Genomic DNA, 19415 nt, shown 5'->3' with positions numbered 1-19415 from the left:
AGACAACAACAACAACAACAACAACAACAACAGCAGCAGCAGCAGCAGCAACCTCTACAGTTAACAACTGTAGTTGTAACCCAGAGATTGTTCCACACAATGTTGACCATGGAAGGAAATATTTTAAGCAAATTTGCAGAACTACTGAACTGCCAACTTTAATGTGTCAAGACAAATTTCCTTGTCTGTGGGACAACGAGAGTTACTGTTAAGCACATGGAATGCAACACAAATGATGTAGCTAATGGGGTGGTCAATAACACCAGCACGTGGCTTTCAGAGAAAAGACTGACACTTAACAGCAACAAAATGCAATGCATATGGTTTCTGACATGGAAATCTTGCAAAAGTGTATTTTTGTTGTCCTAAGCTGGTCCAACAATTTTAAACTCTTAGGCAGTGGGTAGTTGGAAATATCTCTTGGCAGTATCACATTCAAGGTCTTGTGCAGAAACTTAATGCTGCTGTCTTTACTATAAGAATAACCTCCACTGTGTCTGACACTTGAACATGAACGATTGTTTACTTTGCTTACTTCCACTCAATTATCTCATTCAGTGTTAACATTTTGCAATCTTCAAGAATATTTTTAGCTCAGGCAAGGGTGGTCAAACTGATCTGTGGGGCCAATTCATGAACTTCATGTTGGCCATTGTGGATGTCTCCAAATTCTAACTCTACTATCCCTGTAGATATATTCCACCACAAGATTTGGTGATGAAAATGCTGTCTCATTCACAAGAAACTACAAATAATGGAAAATCCAGGATAGAATAATGACAATGATACTGCCCAACACAATGTTCTTCATTTCAATGACTGGTTCACAGCCTATGCCATCTGAGTACTTCCTACCAACACCAGCTTTTCTGTATTGTGCAAGTGGCAATCCTCCCTGCAATATACACTGTGTTCCCGTAACTTTCCCGGCCTCCACCTTCATTAGTCACTGTCCTTCACCTACCCATCCCCTTCCCTGTTCCCATTCCAGCACTAAACAAGCTTCTGTTCCACCAATGCAGACACAATCTTTTTACTTCTCTACTCCTCCCCCTCCCCCCACCACCACCAGTCTCTGATCCCTCTGCCTAACCTCCTGACTGCACCTGGCTGCACAATCCTCTCCCCACCTAATCCCTGTATGCTCCCACAAGCAGCACTTTACAATCCCCCACCCCTACCCTGCCATCCTTCCCTCTTTCCACCCAGCCTTCCCCTTACCCAGTAACCCAGACTGCTTCTCCCATTATGCTCTGTTGCTCACAGTCTGGCCTCGGCAGCCAGAGACAGTGGTCATGTATGTGAAGAGAGGGTGTGTGTGTGTGTGTGTGTGTGTGTGTGTGTGTGTGTGTGTGTGTGTGTGTTGTCTAACTCAGAAGAAGGTATTTTGGCTAAAAACTAACTTACTTACTTAGCAGTCTTTTTTGTGCCTGTCTGTGACTCAATATCCCCACTATAAGGTGGCTAGCAGTCTATCCTTTTCATAATATTCTCACAAGAAATTACAACACTGACTCAGTGAACACTAGGTGGAAAAACGATATGCACTACAATAACAAATCCGCAAGTATCACACAGATGGTGTGCAGTATTCAGCCCGTTTCATTTTAATAGACTTCCAGCAGAACTAAAAAAATTGAGTCATAAATTCCTCATACTCAGATCTATGTTGACAGGCTTCCTTATGGCACACCCCTATCCTGTATGGGAGTTCCTCATAATGGGCAAGAGCTTTTCTCTGCACTGTGTTATATATTTGTATATTCTCCTAGAAATTATTTTGTGTGTTTTATTAATTATTTAATTACTTTTTGTATTTCCTAATTAGCATTCTGTCGATATACTGACTTGTTCCATGACAAAGTAGCTCTGGTTTGCAAAGAGGGCACATAAATAAAAGTAAAATAAAATATGGGACAAAAATGTCATAGATTAGTGACACGAGTCTGCATATGAAGTTTGACTATTTTGGCAAGAAAAATAACATCTGTGGCTTAGATCGAGACTACAGTGTGCAACACATTGTAAGTATGATCTGGCAAATACACAGCAGACAGCACCAGTCTGGCAGTAAATATAAATGACTGCCATGGTGACTATGGGCCCGGGCTAATATGCTGCTCCAAGCTAGGGGCTCCACTACAATGAGACATCATGAGATACACTAGACATTGGTGAAAAGTGCACTTCCACAGTTACCTGTCTGGGTACTGGGCATGTCACTCTGTTATTCACATTTGTATGACCATTTGTTAAGTCTTAAAACACCATTGTCTAACCTGTCCTTTACTTATTACTCTAGGACCATAAACTAGGCACAAGTCCTGATGAATATGAGTAGCTGTAGATACTTTTGCAAACAAACTAATTAAATCATGCCCTTTGCAACTTCTGGAACCATCAAAATTCAAAGCAAATTTTGTTTGCTTACAACCAAAGTTAAATGTCTACCAAACAAAAACAGTGAATTCAATCAACTGATACAGCTGCATTCATGTAGCTTTGTTCTGAGCTTTCAGCATTTACATATAAGTAAATGGCCCTTAATTTTTGAATAAGATTTGTAATATTCATCATCATATGAACATGCATCGAATCAATGCCACATTTCTCAAGGGCTTTTAGTGTACACTTTGTAAAAACTGAACCAAAACCATAACAAAAGCGAAGGCCAAGTAGTACTTCATACTCATTCCTCTGTTCCATCATGTCATTCATGACTCACAAATGATCCACTTCTAAAGTCCGACTGTTCCTTAGATGGATTACAATACAATGTTTTTCAGTGTGGTTGCTGATAATTTTCATGAATATACTGAACACTGTGAAGATGGGAGAATTGATCTAAAAGTTTTGTTATGTATTGTCTGTAAATTATGACAATTATAGCATTGTTGCATTTTTTCAGGTATTGTCTTTCTAGGTTACTGTTCATGCACTTTGGTAATTTTTATTGGTACACTTTAAATGACTTTGCAAATTTCATCTGGCATTATTTCCAGAATATCATTATTTTTCTCACTAACTACGAGTCAATTTCCATTGTGGAACTGTCAAAGTGTCTGGCTGCTGTATGGAGGACATGGTTTTGATTCCTGGTGCAGACATAGAGGTCTTGCTGGTAGGGGTCAGGAATGGGGTGGATTTAGTCTTGTAAGGCCAGCTGAGCAGCCATTGGAGGTCCCAAAACAAAGATTAAATGTCCTTTGCCATATTGCTACAATGGATAAAAAGTAAAACACATCAACAGCTCAATTGCCATTTGCTAAAAGAGCCAATAATTCAGATGGCAAATATTCACTGGAATGTAAGCAGTTAAAAAGAAGGCATTAGGTCAGGAAATGGTGAACTGTTAAAGGATGATGACAATGAGCACAAAGTGGGGGGGAATCGCCACTTAACAATTGGTGAGGGCTAAAATGACAGTGCCCAATACACAACCTAGCTTAAATGTTCTCCTCGTGACAAGAGTGCAGAGTGGAGACCAACCAAGCTGTTAGGAGAGGTTTCATTCTCTGGAGCTTGTTCCTGCGAAAAGACGACCACTGATGATACCAAAGCGACACCATCTGCTGACAAACAGCAACACGGAGATCATACGAAGGAAAGGAAGAGCTAACAGGCTGAAGTAGGAGGACTGCAGCCTTGGCAGCAGCATCAGCACCCTCATTTCCCGTCAGACTGATGTGACCGGGAACTCAAACGAGTATCACGGTGGCTCCCACAACAGTGAGCAAGTGGGAGCTTTCTTGGACCCACTGCACTAAGGGATGGACTGTATAAAGCACACAGAGGCTCTCAAGGGCACTGAGAGATTCAGAGTATATGACACAATTAAAAAGCCTGTGTTTCTGGATCTCCTGGGTGGCCTGATACACAGCCAAGAGTTCTGCTGTAAAAACTGAAGCAGTGTTCTGGAAACAGATACCGAAAATGGTCAGTGCCAATGATAAAGGCATGGCCAACACCATCAGGGTACACAAAGATGCTATTGCTAAGTTGTGTGCGAAGGTTGAGAAACTTACAGTGATAGATTGATTCTAGAGTAGTCTCCCTGGGAAGCAAATGAAGTCAAAGATGAACACAGACCACCAAATGAAGCCAAGGTGGTGAAGGGTTCACACATGTAAGAAACTTAGCAGGTAGCCTGAAGTTAAGCTGCCGGAGCAGTAACCGAAAGCGAACACTGGGAGGTAACAGAGAAGAAGGGTGTGCTCCAAACTGGTGGTCAAGGGAGTCATCGAAAAAGGAGGCATAGGATGGGTGGCCAGGTGTGGCAGATATATGGCATGCGTATCCCCTGAGGAGGAGATAAAATCTATTCCACAATGGTGGAATGTGTTAAGACAACACAAGATGGATGGATGTGCAGAGGATCAAATGAAACGCCCATAATCTAGTTTTGAATGGACATGGGATCAGTACAAACTGAGAAGGGTGGTCTGATCCACTCCCCAGGAAGTACCACATAGGACACTGAGCAACTGAGTGCAGTGTGCAGCCAGGTAATAAGACACGTGCGAGGACAAAGAAAGTTTCCTATCAAGCATGAGCACAAGGAATTTCATACTTTCAGCGAATGGAAGAGCAATAGGTTTGAGATGTAAAGATGGTGGAATAAACCCATTGCCCTGCCAGAAATTCATGAAAACGGTTTTTTCAGTGGAAAAGCAAAAGCCAATGTCAATAATCCACACGTAAGGATAATCAACACATCGCTGAAGACACCGCTCAAAGAGACAATTCCTTGGAGAACTGCCATGATTGCAAAGTCATTGACAAAAAGGTAGCCAGAGATGCCTGGCAGGAGACAGTCCATAATAGTGTTAATGGCTACAGCAAAGACGACGATGCTCAGGACAGAGCCTTGAAGCACCCCATTCTCCTGGATAAAGGTGTCTGACAACGTCGAACTCACACATACCTTGAAATCTTGGTCTTAAAAAATTCCTGAAGGAAATTGGGCAGGTGGTCTCGGAAACCCCATATGTGTAGAGTGCGGGGGATACTAGTCCACCAGGATGTGTCATAGGCTTTCTCCAAATAAAAAAATCATGACCACAATCACAACATGGGTTAACAAAGCGACAAGATGGTCAACTGCAGATGGCATGCATGAAATCCACATTGTGCAGTGGTTAGTAGATTGTGAGACTCTAGCCATCATACCATCCAGCCATGAGTCACACACTCCTTCAACTTGCAAACACAGCTGGTGAAAGAAATGGGGCAGTAATTTGGAGGAAGGTGTTTGTCCTTATCGGGCTTGGGTACAGGTATGACAGTGAATTCATGCCAGCATCTGGGAAACATGCCAATTGCCCAAATGGGATTGTATATACGAAGGAGAAAGTGCTTGCCCACAAGAGAAAGGTGTGGCAACATCTGACTGTGAACATCGTCTGGCCCTGGAGCAGAAGATCAGGCTGAGAAGATAGCATATCAAGCTCCCTCAGAGTAAGGGCAACACTGTAGCATTCACAATTCTCAGCGGATAAGGAAATCACCCAAGCCGCCTCCACTCGTTTCTGAGGTGATAGAGGGTGGAGTTCGAAATCCCCGCAAAATAGCAGCCTGAGGTGTTGGAGATAGCAATAAGATCCACATTGATATCATCTATATAGTCAGGCCAGAAATTGGAAAATGCACCTTGGTCCCAGAGAACTGACTGAGATCAACCCCACATAATGGAAGAGAGAGTGAAATTGTTAAAAGAACTAGTAAAGGAAATTCAATTAGCTTTTTTGTTATCCCAGAGAACATGATGACACTGCACATGGAACTGTTTATAATGAATACAATTCGTCATCTTAAGATCATGGTTAAAAATATCGAGAGCGTGTCTATGTGTACAAGCTGCATCACAGCACGCCTCAGTCAATCACGGAACCAAGAGAAGATACGGTAAAGAATAGGTACGAGGTACAGAACATTCTAGAATGGTAAGGATAACATTTGTAAGGTACACTAACTCATCATCAAAATTGGGGAAATTTTGCTCGTCAGTCACCAAGGGCGAGTACAGCCTCCAATTGTCCTTAGAAAGCTGATAATTGGGTTTACAAGCTGATGGGATAAGAGTCAGCAAACTGACAGCACCTGGGAACTGGTTGGTCGAGTACATCTCAAAGAGAACAGACCACTAGAGATGGTCAAGCTAGGCAGTGCAGAATGAGAGGTCCAGATGGGAATAGGAGTGTGTGGAGTCAAAAAGAAACATGGGTGCTTCAGTGTTAATACAGATGAGGTTGAGTTGATTGGGGTCAGCCAAGAGGTAATCTCTCTGACAGGTTATCGAAGAGCTCCAGTTTATGGTGGATGTTAAAGTTGCAGAGCTCCAGAGAGGATTGAGGGAGCTGACCAATAAGATACAGTAAGTCTGCCTCAGCGACAGCAAATGATGAAGGAATGTAGGTGTTGCAAAGAGAAAAGGTGAAACAAGAAAGGAAACTGAGGGCTGCAACAGCTTGCAGCCGGGTGTTCAACGAGATGGTTTGGCTTCACCTACAAGATGGAATGCCATCCTCAGGGAGGAAATTAGAGCACACCGGATAGGTCGTAAGAGGTCAAAGCGGTCAAGAGGATGCAATTTCTTTTCTTGAAGGCAGAAGACAACCAGATGCTGCAATTCCAAGAGTAGCTATAATTTCTCCTTGTTCGATCTAATGCCATGAGTGCTTCATTGGAAGAGAGTCATAAAGCACAATGGGTGGGAGAGAACAAATGAAGAGCAGGTACCTTGGCAGCTGCCAAGTGCCAGCCTTCAAAGACTTATTCCTACAGGTAGCAGAGGCTGGAAGATTCTGTTCCATGAAATCTACTGAGGCGTTGGCATTCTCCCTGGATTGGTCTGTGAGTTCCAGAGCAGAAAAATGGTAGTAGATGCATACCATGGAAATTGAGGTCAGCCGGGTGAGCATATCATGTAGCAACACCATTGAAGAGGCTCTTCAAGTCAAGGAAGGAGAAGACTGTTTGCTTTTGTTTGATTTCTTAGAGCCTTTATGGTTGGTAGATGAATAATATTAATACTCAGACATTTCTTGGCTGGAGGATGTAAAAAGTCTTTGCAGGAATGTTCCTTTTGTCCCATTCAGGTTGCCAGTTGTGTAGCAGGTGATTTCGCCACTGGGGGTGAAGATTTGGTGGCTTTTTGCACATCTGTGGGAGGAGAAGACGAGGATGCTAAGGTGATACTGGATGATTTCACAACCAAAGTACTGAACTGTATGGCTATTTCCTTCATGGAGCAAGAACGGTACTGTTAAGTGCCAGACGGTAAAATGCAGGGGTTTTGACTAGCCAACAACTTGCGAGTGTCAGGGTAGGGTACTTTTTCCTTCACTTGGATCTCGTGGACGACCTGCTTATCGAGGTACATGAGATGAGGTGGCATGGTTGCCATTACAATTGATACTGTGGGAGAAGAAGGCGGGCAATTGCCCTCTTGAGCATCTCTGCGATAAGTAACACATTTGGCTACGTTTTGAAAGGACATGGGAATGTGGTTGAGACGCTGACACTGGTAGTAACGCATCTGGTTTGGAATATATGGTCAGACTGTTACGACTTATTAGTCGGCCTTAATCTTCGATGCAAGAACTACGTGACCAAACACATGTATGCACTAAGTTTGCATCAACCTTTTTCATCACCCGTTTGCCTGCAGTGATGTCCTGACCAGAGAGATAATTTTGGATTCCCCCCCCCCCCCCCCCCCCCAGTCAGACCATCAAGCAAATGAGTGTAAATACCACCACGTGAAGAATTCAGCATACGATGGGCTTCAACACAAACAGGCTACCCATGGAGGAGCAAAGCTTAAGCAGTTGTTGGGCTTAAAAATTGCACTTGGTCTCCAGAAGCAAAACCCCATTATGTAAACAAGAGCACAATTTCAGAGGGCCTGCAATTGCATCAACATCTTTCTGAATAATAAACAGATTAACTGTAGCAAAAGACTGACCATCTTTGGTATGGGACACCACAAGGAACCAAGGTGCAGCTGGGAGAGTTGTGGAATCTTTAGCCTCATTCCACTTATGTTTAGTAGTTGTAGACTGAGATGAAATGACATGCTCACTGGGTGTGAAAAAACCCCGATTGCCACCACCACTGATGGCGCGCTCCTTCCAACTGGGAGGACTCTCAGACAGGGGGGCCTCACATGCCTCAGGTGATTGTTCACAACTCAGGTCACACCTCCCGAACTCCACACAAGACGATCCAAATGCCAATCAAGAAAATAATGGCTTATGCAATCACCCCTCCCTATCTTGGCCTGAGGCAGGGGTTACGTGCGAATCCTACATGCTGACCCAGGGCTGGGAATTCAGAGTTACCCAGTCACCTGGTAAGAGTCAGACACATGGTCCAGCCTTCAGGAGAACACAGGAAGGAAGAAGAAACAAAGAGAGACCTCAAAACATCCAAGTGGAAGAAGGGGAGGAGACAGAGAACAAAGAAAGAAGGAAAAAACAGATGAGGGGCTGTTCAAATGCTGGGCTACCGAAACTTCAGAATGTTTCCCCAAAAATATTCAAGACATGTTCTCCAAGGCAGGGGAAAAAGAATAGCAGGAGGATATACATGCTTCATGGCAAGGGAAGAGGTGTTGCAAAGGCTGGGGAGCCATGGTAGCCAAGCATGAGCTAACCAAAGAGTGGTGAGCCCCTGGGGGGATGTAGCGTGTTATAAATTAGCTGTGTAGGTGGATAGAGGAGGAGTTGACACATTCATAAAAGAAGAATATAAATAATAAAAGGTAAGAATAAGAAGATTCTGTTTAGAACAGGCTGTATAAACATGTACCTGTTTGTTTGTTTTGTTTTCGGGTGCAAAAACAATTAGGGACATATGCGCCCATGTCAGAACCATACAGCATGAACACGAAAAAGCAGTTAAAAACGACTACACGTTAAGCCGAATTGTTGGAAGGAAAGACAGCTAAAAACAGGGACTTTGAGAAAGGTCCATAAAATACACCACAGTGACAACGGAGGTCCTGAACTAAAGATTAAATGTCCTTTGCCCTATTGTTATGATGGATAAAAACAAACACGGTCGACAGCAAGCACATCGTTCACTAAAAAGGCTGATAACTCAGATGGTAAACATAAATGAGAATGTTGTCAAAGATTGAGGGCAAGAGCACAAAGTGGTAGGGGATCACCACTTGACAAATGGTGATAGCTAAAACGACAGTGCCCATTTTGTAATCTAGCTAAACTGATCTCCGTGCAGTGAGAGGGCAGAGAGGAGGTCGTCCAAACTGCTGGGAGAGGTTTTTAATTCCCTGGAGCTTCTTCCCATGAAGGGAAGACCAGTTGTGATGCCAAAGTGATAGCACCGGCTGACAGACGGCAACACAGAGATCATTGGAGGGAATGGAAGAACTAGCAGACCGAGGTATGAGGACTGCAGCCTTGGCAGCAGCATCAGTGGCCTCGTTTCCTGTCGGTCTGATGTGACCAGGGGTGCATATTAACATCACATTGGCTCCGTCAAGAGTGAGCAAGTGAAAGATTTCCTGGACCTGTTGCACTGAGGGATGGATGGTGTACAGCAGGCAGAGGCTCCGAAGGGCACTGAAAGAGTTAGAGCAGATGGCACAATTTAAAAGCTTGAGTTGCCAGATGTACTGCTTGGCCTGATACAAGGTGAAGAGCTCTGGTGTAAACATTGAACAATGTTTGGAAGCCAATAGTGAAACATCAGTGATGAAGGCACACCAGTCAGCATGGTCAGTCCAAGAGGTCAGCACGGTCAGTCCAAGAGCCATCAGTATACACAAAGGTATGATCACAAAGTTCCATGTGAAGGCCAAGAAACTTACGGCAATAGAATGAGGCTAAAGTAGCATCCTTAGGAACAAATGAAGTCCAAGGTGAACAGGGGCCACTGCACAAAGCCAAGGTGGTGAAGGGAAACATGCCCTCTGCCCAGATGCGATTGTATGTATGAAGGAGAAAGTGCTTGGCCTCAAGAGAAAGTTTCTGCAACATTTTAATATGAACATCATCCGGCCCTGGCATGGAGGATTGGGATGAAGTGAGAGCAGACTCTAGCTCCCTCATAGCAAAGGCAGCACTGTAGCACTCATGATTATGAGAAGAGAAGGGTACCATCCAAGTCTCCTCTACTCGTTTCCGATGGAGGAAGGCCAGCTGATAGTGGGTGGCGGTCTAAATCTCAGCAAAATAGCAGCCTGAGGTGTTGGAGATGGTGGCAGGGTCCACAATGACATCAGCTGCTATGGTCATGCTGGAAATTGCGGAATGGATCTTGATCCCAGAGAGCTGACGGAGGTTGGCCCAACTGATGGAAGAGGGAGTGGAACTGCTAGAGAACTAGTGAATGAAATCCAGCTAGCTTTTTCGCTATCCCTAAGAACGTAACGTTACTATGTACACAACTGTTTATAATGAATGCAGTTTGCCATCGTAGGATGGCTGTTAAAAATGCGGAGAGCACATTTCCACATGAATTGTGTTCGGCATGCCTCAGTCCACAAAGGGACTGGGACACAGAGCAATGAAGAGGAAGTGTGAGGAGTGAAACGGTCTGTGGCAGTAAGGATAACATTTGTAATACATTCTACCTGGTCATCACAACTGGTGAAATGTTGTTCAACGAAGGTTGCCAGGGAAGAGTAAAGCCTCCAGATGGCCTTAGAAAGCTGTCATTTGTGTGCAAACATCGGTGGGTTAGGAGTCAGCAAATGGATAGCATATGGAAAATGGTCACTCAAGAATGTGTCACAGAACAGACCGCTCTAGACGATGGGCAAGCTGGGCAGAGCAGGAGAGGTCCAAATGGGAATAGGTGTGCGTGGAGTCTGAAAGGAACATGGGTGCTCCCGTGTTAAGAAAAATGAGGTGTAGTTGACTGAGGTCAGCCAAGATGGCACCTTTCGGACAGGTTCTGGGAGAATCCCAAAGGGGATGGTACACATCAAAGTCACCGAGCAGAGAACAGGGTGAGGGAATTGCCCAATAAGCTGGAGGAAGTCTGCCCTGGTGACATCAATCGACAGAGGGCTGTAAATGGTACAAAGGGAAAAGGTGAAGTGAGGAAAGGGAAAATGTGGACTGCAACAGCTTGAAGCCGGGTAAGCATGGAGATGGTGCAACTACGACTGTCATCCCAACTGAGCAGCAAGACTCCCCATGAGGTACAGAATGCCGTACTCTGGGAGAAGGTAAAGAGCGGACCGGAAAGAAATGCGATAGCTCAAAATGGTCGTGAGGACACAATTTTGTTTCATAGAGGCAGAGAACAAGTGGATGCTGCGATCCCAAGAGCAGGTACAATTCCTCTTTCTTGGATTTAAGGGTGCAAAAATTCCATTGGAGTAGAGACATGACGAGGAAAGGGGAGGAGGGAAAAAAATGAAGGGGTGCCGAGTGCCAGCCTTTTAAGACCCACTGTTACACGGCACACAGGCTGTAGGATCCTGCTCCATGAGATTTACAGAGGTGTCTGCATTTTCCCTCTGTCGGTCTGCGGAGTCCAGGGCAGAAAAATGGTTGGCAGTGCGCACCAGTGACATGGAGGTCAGCTGGGTGAGGGTAGCATATGGCAACACCATTGAAGAGGATACCCGAGTCAGCGAAGAACAAGACCATTAGCTTTTGTTTGATTTCTTGGAGCCTTTCCGGTTGGCAGAGGAATATTCAGATGTTTGTTAACTGGAAGGACGTAAAAAGTCTCTTCATGAGTATTCCTCCTATCCTTTCAGGCATGCCAGTTGCGTAGCAGGTGACTTCGTCCCATGAGGCACAAGTATGGTGGCTTGATGCACAGCTGGGGGAGATGATGATGCTACCATGATACTGGGTGATTTTACAACCGCAGTGCAGAATTTGAGGTTGCACGTCTACCTGGCAATGTCCTTCATAGAACGAAATGTTTCAAGAACAGTACTGTAAGTGCTGGATGGTAGAATGCAGGGTTTCCAAGTAGCCAGCAACTTGCATGCAACGGGGTGAGGCACTTTTTCCTTCACCCAGATCTCCTGGATGGCCCACTCTTAGAGATACATGGGACAACCTTGGGAGAAGGCTGCATGGTTGTAATTGCAATTGATACAGCATGGAGAGGGAGGCAGACAATTGCTCTTGTGAGCATCCCTACCACAGGTTACACATTTGGCCAGGTGGCGACAGGACATTTGGGTATTGGTGTAACGATTACGCTGGTAGCAGTGCATCAGGTTCAGAATGTACGACTGCACTGTGATAACTTCATAGCTTGCTTTGATCTTTGATGGAAGCACCACTCTATCAAAATTGAGGAAAATAGTGCATGTGGGCACTAAAGATGCATTCACCTTGTTCATCACCCGATGGACTGCAATGATGCCCTGATTGGAGAGGTACATTTAGATTTCTGCCTTAGTCAGACCATTGAGCAGCATAGGGTAAATAACACCACAGGAAGAATTCACTGTTCGACTGGCCTCACCACGAACAGGATAGCCGCGGATGAGTGAAGCTGCAAGCAGTGGTTGTGCTTGAGAATCAGAAGTCCAAAGTGTCATTGCGTAAATGAGAGCGGGACTTCACAGACCAGCAATTGCATCGACACCTTTCTGAATAATAAAGGATTTACCATAGTAAAGGGCTGACTGTCTTCAGTACGTGAAACCACAAGGAACCGTGGTGCAGTTGGGAAGGATCTTTGAATCATGAGCTTCATTCTGTTTACACTTAGTAGACACTGACTGTGAAAAAAATGATTGGCTCGTTGTGAGAAAATCCCCCACAATTGCCATCGTTTCCGATGGCGCGCTCCTTCCGACTGGGGTCCCTTCAGAGGGGGTGCACCCTCCCGTAGGTGATTGTAACACCTCAGGTTACACCTCCTGAACACCTTCTAGAGGGCTGAATTGGAATTTTGGAAAGGTGCATAGCTGAGGCAATCATTCCTCCCTGGGCCTGGCCTGTACCGGGGGTACGTGTGAAGCCTACCTGTCGACCTGGGGCTGGGAATAATGTGTTACCCAGTCACCTGTTACATGTCAGACATGTGGGCCGGCTTTCAGGAGCACACAGAGAGGAAGAGAAAAAGAGGATTCTCAAACGTCAAAGCAGAGGAAGGATAGAAAACGGGGAACAAAGAAAGAAAAAAGGTAACTAGAAACGGTGGAGAGACTGTTCTGACGTTGGCTACTGAAAATGCACAACACATTCCAAAAAATGTCATAGACACGTTCCCCAAGAGAGGAGAAAAAGAATAGCAAGAGGACAGATATGCAGCAGAGAAGGGAAAAGATGCTGCAAAGGCTGGGCCCCGTGGTAGCCGAGCACGAACCCACCATGGAGTGGCGAGCCCCCTGGGAGGCACGTCCTTGTGAGTTAATATATCATTTGTCACGGTTACAGTATACAGGACTGACTCTACAGGGTAACTGGGAAATTTTCATGAAAATTTTTTATTGTGCTGTCTGTTACACACAAGAGAGATAATCTTTTTTTTATCGTGATTTTAATTTTTCTTGAAGGAATCACAAAAGAAAAGTGATACTGAGGTGTTGTTAATTACTTATAATTTAGTATCAGTCCTAAATTTTCCTACTCAAGTTGCTAATAGATTATGTATACATACAATACCTGGAAGTTAAAGAAACACCTGTATCTCCTGTGGTAAACAGATTGTCAGAACTTGTGCAGTCGGTCACTTTACATAACTTATTCCCATGTTAAGTTCAGAAACACTCAAAGAAAATAGTAAGGCTGATTACAGACAAGTGATGATTTTAAAGAAAGATTCAAAAATGTCAAGTATACAACGAGCCTCATGCCAGCTATAGCTTCAACATATTTCCTAAGTGTGCATATTTATGAAAACAAGCTAGAAAAACCATACCACAGACCCACTAAAATGTCTAGGTTCAGCTGCTTTTGCCATAAGAATAATTACCAACTTCGGGAATATAAAAGTCAGTAAGTTAATATATTTGCATTCATTTACCTCTTGCAGTATATATTCTGGGATAACTTGTCACATAGGCAAAAAGTATTCATAGTACAAAAGAATTAGATTTATCTGTGGGGTTTACATACATACACCTTGCGGACATCATAACTGGGATTATTAAATACAGCCTCACAGTGCATTTATTCACTTATAAAATTTGTAATCAACAATCCATCTGAGTTTAAGAGTGATAGAGATATTTGGAAGTACTAAATCAGAAGGAAAAATGATCTGCATTGTGCTTTATTGAATCTAATGCTCAGAAAAAAGTGAAATACACAGCTACAAACTCTTCGACAATCTACACATGGAAATAAAATGTTGCCACATAGAAGCATTTTCAAATATAGGTTAAAAATGTTCCTCCTGAATATCTCCTATGTGTTAGAAGAAATCCAGAATAAAAATAAGTCATTTACACTGAGAAAAACCCATAAATGACCAGCTTAGAGCCATATAAATATTTTTCTCATTTTATTTTTTTAATGGTTGTCCTATGTTTGTTCAATTCATAGAGTCTACATCATGATGTTTATCAGGAACGTGATCTATGCAACACAAATGTTATGAACTAATGTAAATTATTTATTATTATCTGAATGTCAGAGTTTGGATGCTTAATACAAACAAACTATTTTCAACTTCCTTACTTTTCCTCTGAGCTTAGATATGGCAACTGCTATGGAGTCAAATGATATTTCTTTACGAGGTTATTCATTACGTACAAAACATAATACACATCAATAGTGGGACAGAATTGAGGTGTTTCAGTTCTCAAAAGGATTTAGAAATGCAATTAAGACAAAATTATTTTGATGCACAATCAATTTATTGTTACATGTATTTCACCACGAGCAATGGGCTTTCATTACAAGTTAACATTGTTTGAACATCTGCCTTGTAGAAGGTGGTGTAGTTTCCCAGAGTTCAGTCTCCTCACATCCACACTCTCCTGTTGCAGAGCCCTGGTCAGTCTCTAACTGAAAACGCTCTTCTCTTTTAAGATATCTCTTTCATGATACTCCATCATGTACTCTTCCAATACAAACACATCATCAGTCACAGTTCATATGACAGTTCTGAAACACTAAAACACTCAGTCTTCTCTGGTCCTGGCAAATTCAGTTTGTTACAATTCTATGCTTCTGCCAATATATAAATTGCAAGCAGCGTAATGCTGTTGTTCCCTTTATAATATCTAAAACAGGCACCTTCTGACCTCGGTGCCCTGAAAGTCACTTTTTTCCCATGAATAACACCAATGCAATGAGGGAACTGCAAAAACATATTAAATGAATGGGCAATGTTTACCCACTCACTAACTGAGGCTGAAACCTGAAACAAGATATAAATGTTTTTTACTCAAGTGCCACTACAGGAGCAGCTGTAAAGTTCCATATTTGAATACAATGAGATAGATTTTGAACAGTTTCTATGAAATGAAATGTAAACTTATTATCCTTAGTCTATAACTAATGTTATTTAACAGAACTGCAAAAGTTTGGATCACAGCACAGGAACTCTCATTTAAAGAGATAATTCATAATGTGAATAGGAGGTGGAGGAGGAGATTAGGGTTTAACACCCAGTCGACAATGAAGTCATTACAGACAGAGCACAAGCTCTGATTAGGGAAGGATGGAGGAGGAAATAGGCCGTGTCCTTTCAAAGGAACCATCCCAGCATTTGCCTTATGTGATTTAGGGAAATCACGGAAAACCTAAATCAGGATGGCCGGACGCGGGATTGAACTGTCGTCATCCCGAATGCGAGTCCAGTGTTTACACAAATGAAATACATAAAATAATGGAGGTTTGTGAAATGTTTCCAGCTCAACATAATTTTCATGAATGCTGTTTCACTCGAATCATGAGAAAAGAAGATTGTGAGAGTGCCCCCTCCCCCAAATCCTGGTTGTGGTAAAAGCCTGAGTGGTATTTAAAATTAAAACTGCAAAGTAAATTCAGAAAATCAGTCCCAAACAAATACATATTATGTACATATATAGCACTTAAACCATGAAAAGTGCAATCTGGGGGAAGATTGCTTCCGCTGTGTAACTTGCATCCATGATACTGCAGTTGATGACCCTTACCTTAGCAGTACCCTTAGCACTTATTTAATGCCATTAAACAATCAGAAACAACAATACATTAAACTGATTCCAAATTAGATTGCTATTGTCAGCTGCAGCACCTGATTAGGGAAAAAATTACAACAGCTTGATCTACATCTCACAACTTCTCCAGCTGTTAGTCAAAACTGCATAATAAGAGCACATAGCTAGTCAAAATCTGTGGATATACAAACACCTGCTAGATACATATACCTTTACGCTCTCATCTCTGAAATTATTCAAACCTGCTTGAAGTGTATCACATATTATCAGTGATGGGGTGTTGGGTGAAATTCTAGTAGAATAGACCAGTGCCTGGAATATCAGTGGCCAGAAATATATAAAAGAAAGTGAACAGAAATTATACACAGGAACTTCTTGCTAGTATGGTCATTTGTCTAAGAGATACATACCTATCTCTTTGTTTCATCGACTCCCTCATGTTCACATCTTGCCTACAGACATCGTTTTCCATAATACGGAGTAATTTCATGAAAACTTCCATATCTATTTGTGTAAAATTCAGAAATGAATCTGGATCTTCAAACCTATAACACAGAGTAGATGGCTTCTGAACAACAAAATTCAGTATATTAAAAATATGTAAATTAAATTATCAAAAACTAACAGTATACACTAAGGTTGAAGAATATTCAACATACTAGTTAAACTGAAAATATGCTGGAAGACTGAAACTGAATCATGAACAATCTTTGTTTATACATACCTCAGCTTACTGTACTGCATATTCGATGTTCCTGTCCGAGCACTGCACCATTTAATCCACTGTTGTGTCCACAGTCTTCTTCATTTCTTCTCCTCTCATTATCAGGAATCACTACTGAAGCTAAAGCAGCTAGTTTACATTCACCCATCATGAGAACTCGTATGTACTGTGTAGTTCATGTGTGGCTGTAGCTGAAAATTGCCACTGGGACATGCTGTCGTGGTAGAGGACTATGTTTAGGCACACATACTGTATACACAGGCCACACCATTTCTAGGTGTTTAGCAGCATGGTGGACATCAAGTCACCACATTGCATCGGAACGCCATGCTAATGCATTTTCTAATAACACGTGAAATTCGTTGCTTAATTTGGTCCTCTGTGTGTGTGTGTGTGTGTGTGTGTGTGTGTGTGTGTGTGTGTGTGTGTGTGTGCGGGCGGGCACGCGCGCGCGCTGGTGCGCGCACGTGTGTATACAAATAGAACTAAAAATTAAATTTATTACATTTTATCAAACAAGGAGGAAATTATACAGGATGTGACAATTTGAAACTATTTTAAAATTTCAAGTTACCATAGACTAGTCAGATTCAGAGCAAAAAAAAGCACAATGCCTGAAACAAACAAACTCATTTCTTTCCTAATGAGTTTATGGCTTTGTGCCTATTTTTGCTATGAATCTTACTTGTCTCCGACCACCTTAAATTTTAAAATAGTTTTGAATCATCACATCCTGTGTAATTTCCACCCTGTTTGATAAAATATATTAAAATTCATGTTTTATTTCATTTGTATCAATTTAACGTAAACTCCAACGAACCGACATCATCACAACATCAGGCTGTAATACATAATCAAAATTCGATAGCTTTCTGTAACACAGGAAAAGCATGGTAGCACGTCTTGGTTTTAATCCCATATCTCATAAAACCTCACACACCAACCAGTATGGCCTAATCATACTTTTAGTGCAAAATTATTATATAATTACTTCTGTAATTAAACTCAAGATTATCTTCTGTTATGTGAATTCATACAGATATCATATTATGATGCCATATTTAAACATAAATTAATATAATATACTGCAACTTCAGACATTCCATGCTATTATCATACATTGTGCAAGTAATCTGTGGAACCTGCAAATGATACTCACCACCATGATGGCGATTCGTCCACCAACATCACCCACTACATTTATAGGAGGCTTCTCCTTGGCCGGATGGGCAGGTACTCCCACACCAACATCCATTGTGCGAGATCGAGGAACAGTTGGAGGAGAATATCTTCCATCCACCATATCACTTTCTGCTTCTTTCTGTTCTCCATGAATGACTGCAATGCCTAGTCGCAGACGTTCTGCATACGATGTTGCTTTCTTTGCTGATCCAGGATTACGAGCCACTATCACGGCATTGCGGTAATCAGGTATCTGAAAAACCAGCCAGACTTAACAATCATAGAATGTCCTCCAAGGAAGAGCAAGTGAGTACCAGCATAACAAAGCTTCATCAGTATTTGACTAGCACAGCTCTTTTCATCATACACTGTACATATCAAACAATTTTGTATCTTTGTGTTGACTAGTTCATGATAATACATTACATACTGCTCCAAGCAATAGGAAGCCACTTCCACTTAACCTCTTCCATGTATACAGAGAGTTACAGTTAACTTTCTATGGATTATGGATGTCTAACACCTTTCATTCCTCTTACTTTCTACCAATCTTCTTGAAATAACTAGAGGAACTGCCACTTAGTAACTGTACTGTTAAAAAGAATCCACTGAATTCCAAAGGAAGTAATAAACATACTAGCAAACCTGACAATGCTTCGCAATTGCTAAATGTGTGTGGGAATTGAAAACATGACCTAACCTCCCCTCCCCCCCTCCATCTCCTCCTCTCCCCTCTCTACGTCCATTACCTCCCTCCCCTCTCTGTCCATCTCCTCTTCTTCCCTCACTCTGACCTTGAGCCTTGTTCATATCTTGCCTACAGACATCATTTTCTATAATACAGAGTAATTTCATGAAAACTTCCGTATCTATTCGTGTAAAATTCAAAAATGAATCTGGATCTTCAAACCTACGACATGGCAGAGTAAATGGCTTCAGAACAACAAAAATATGTAAATTAAATTATCAAAAACTAACAGTATACACTATGTTACTGCAAATTCAAATGCTGTAGTAGTGTTCTAAAGTACGACTTTCCTGTTCTCTGGGAAAACAGACTGTGGAGAAGAAACCAAAACATGACAGTGTTGAGTATACAAGTGGTTTTTTTTTTTTAATATATATAATGAGAAAGAATATATATGAAAGAAAGTTCATCCAATGGTTTAAATGTTCTGCTATTGTAATTAAAAACTGACTGTGAGATAAAAAACAAAGCCTCTCATTTTCACAGCTCATAGTACACCATTTTCTTTCCCACAGTTAGTTTTAACAGAAAACCTGTACATTGTTGTTGTAGAAAAATATACAGCCTACGTTCATCCAAAGATTTATTAGAGTTAAGTGTGAAAACCAGGTCAAGAAGCCTGACATTTTTGGAAACAACTTTTTTTTATATTTGTACTGACC

The 19415-nt window shown here is 42.1% G+C and overlaps 1 protein-coding gene and 1 long non-coding RNA gene across 3 annotated transcripts in view; both read right to left on the bottom strand.

Moving 5' to 3' along the window:
- LOC124777564 (phosphoribosyl pyrophosphate synthase-associated protein 2) overlaps positions 1-19415 on the bottom strand; it is a 77596-nt gene that overhangs the window by 17440 nt on the left and 40741 nt on the right. For both annotated transcript variants that reach the window (XM_047253020.1, XM_047253021.1), the window contains exon 6: positions 17983-18258. In XM_047253020.1, the coding sequence (XP_047108976.1) occupies positions 17983-18258 (276 nt within the window). The remainder of the gene's footprint in view (positions 1-17982; positions 18259-19415) is intronic.
- Positions 14812-17951, bottom strand: LOC124777565. Its single transcript, XR_007015751.1, has 3 exons — positions 16824-17951; positions 16510-16644; positions 14812-15315 (listed from the first exon to the last, which is right to left on the bottom strand). It is a non-coding gene; the product is annotated as an uncharacterized LOC124777565 (long non-coding RNA).

Source organism: Schistocerca piceifrons, chromosome 2 (genome assembly GCF_021461385.2).
Source record: "Schistocerca piceifrons isolate TAMUIC-IGC-003096 chromosome 2, iqSchPice1.1, whole genome shotgun sequence".
In the NCBI taxonomy this organism is placed as follows: Eukaryota; Metazoa; Arthropoda; class Insecta; order Orthoptera; family Acrididae; genus Schistocerca; species Schistocerca piceifrons.
Note: the sequence above shows the minus strand (reverse complement) of the source record. Positions and strands in the feature narration are given on the sequence as shown.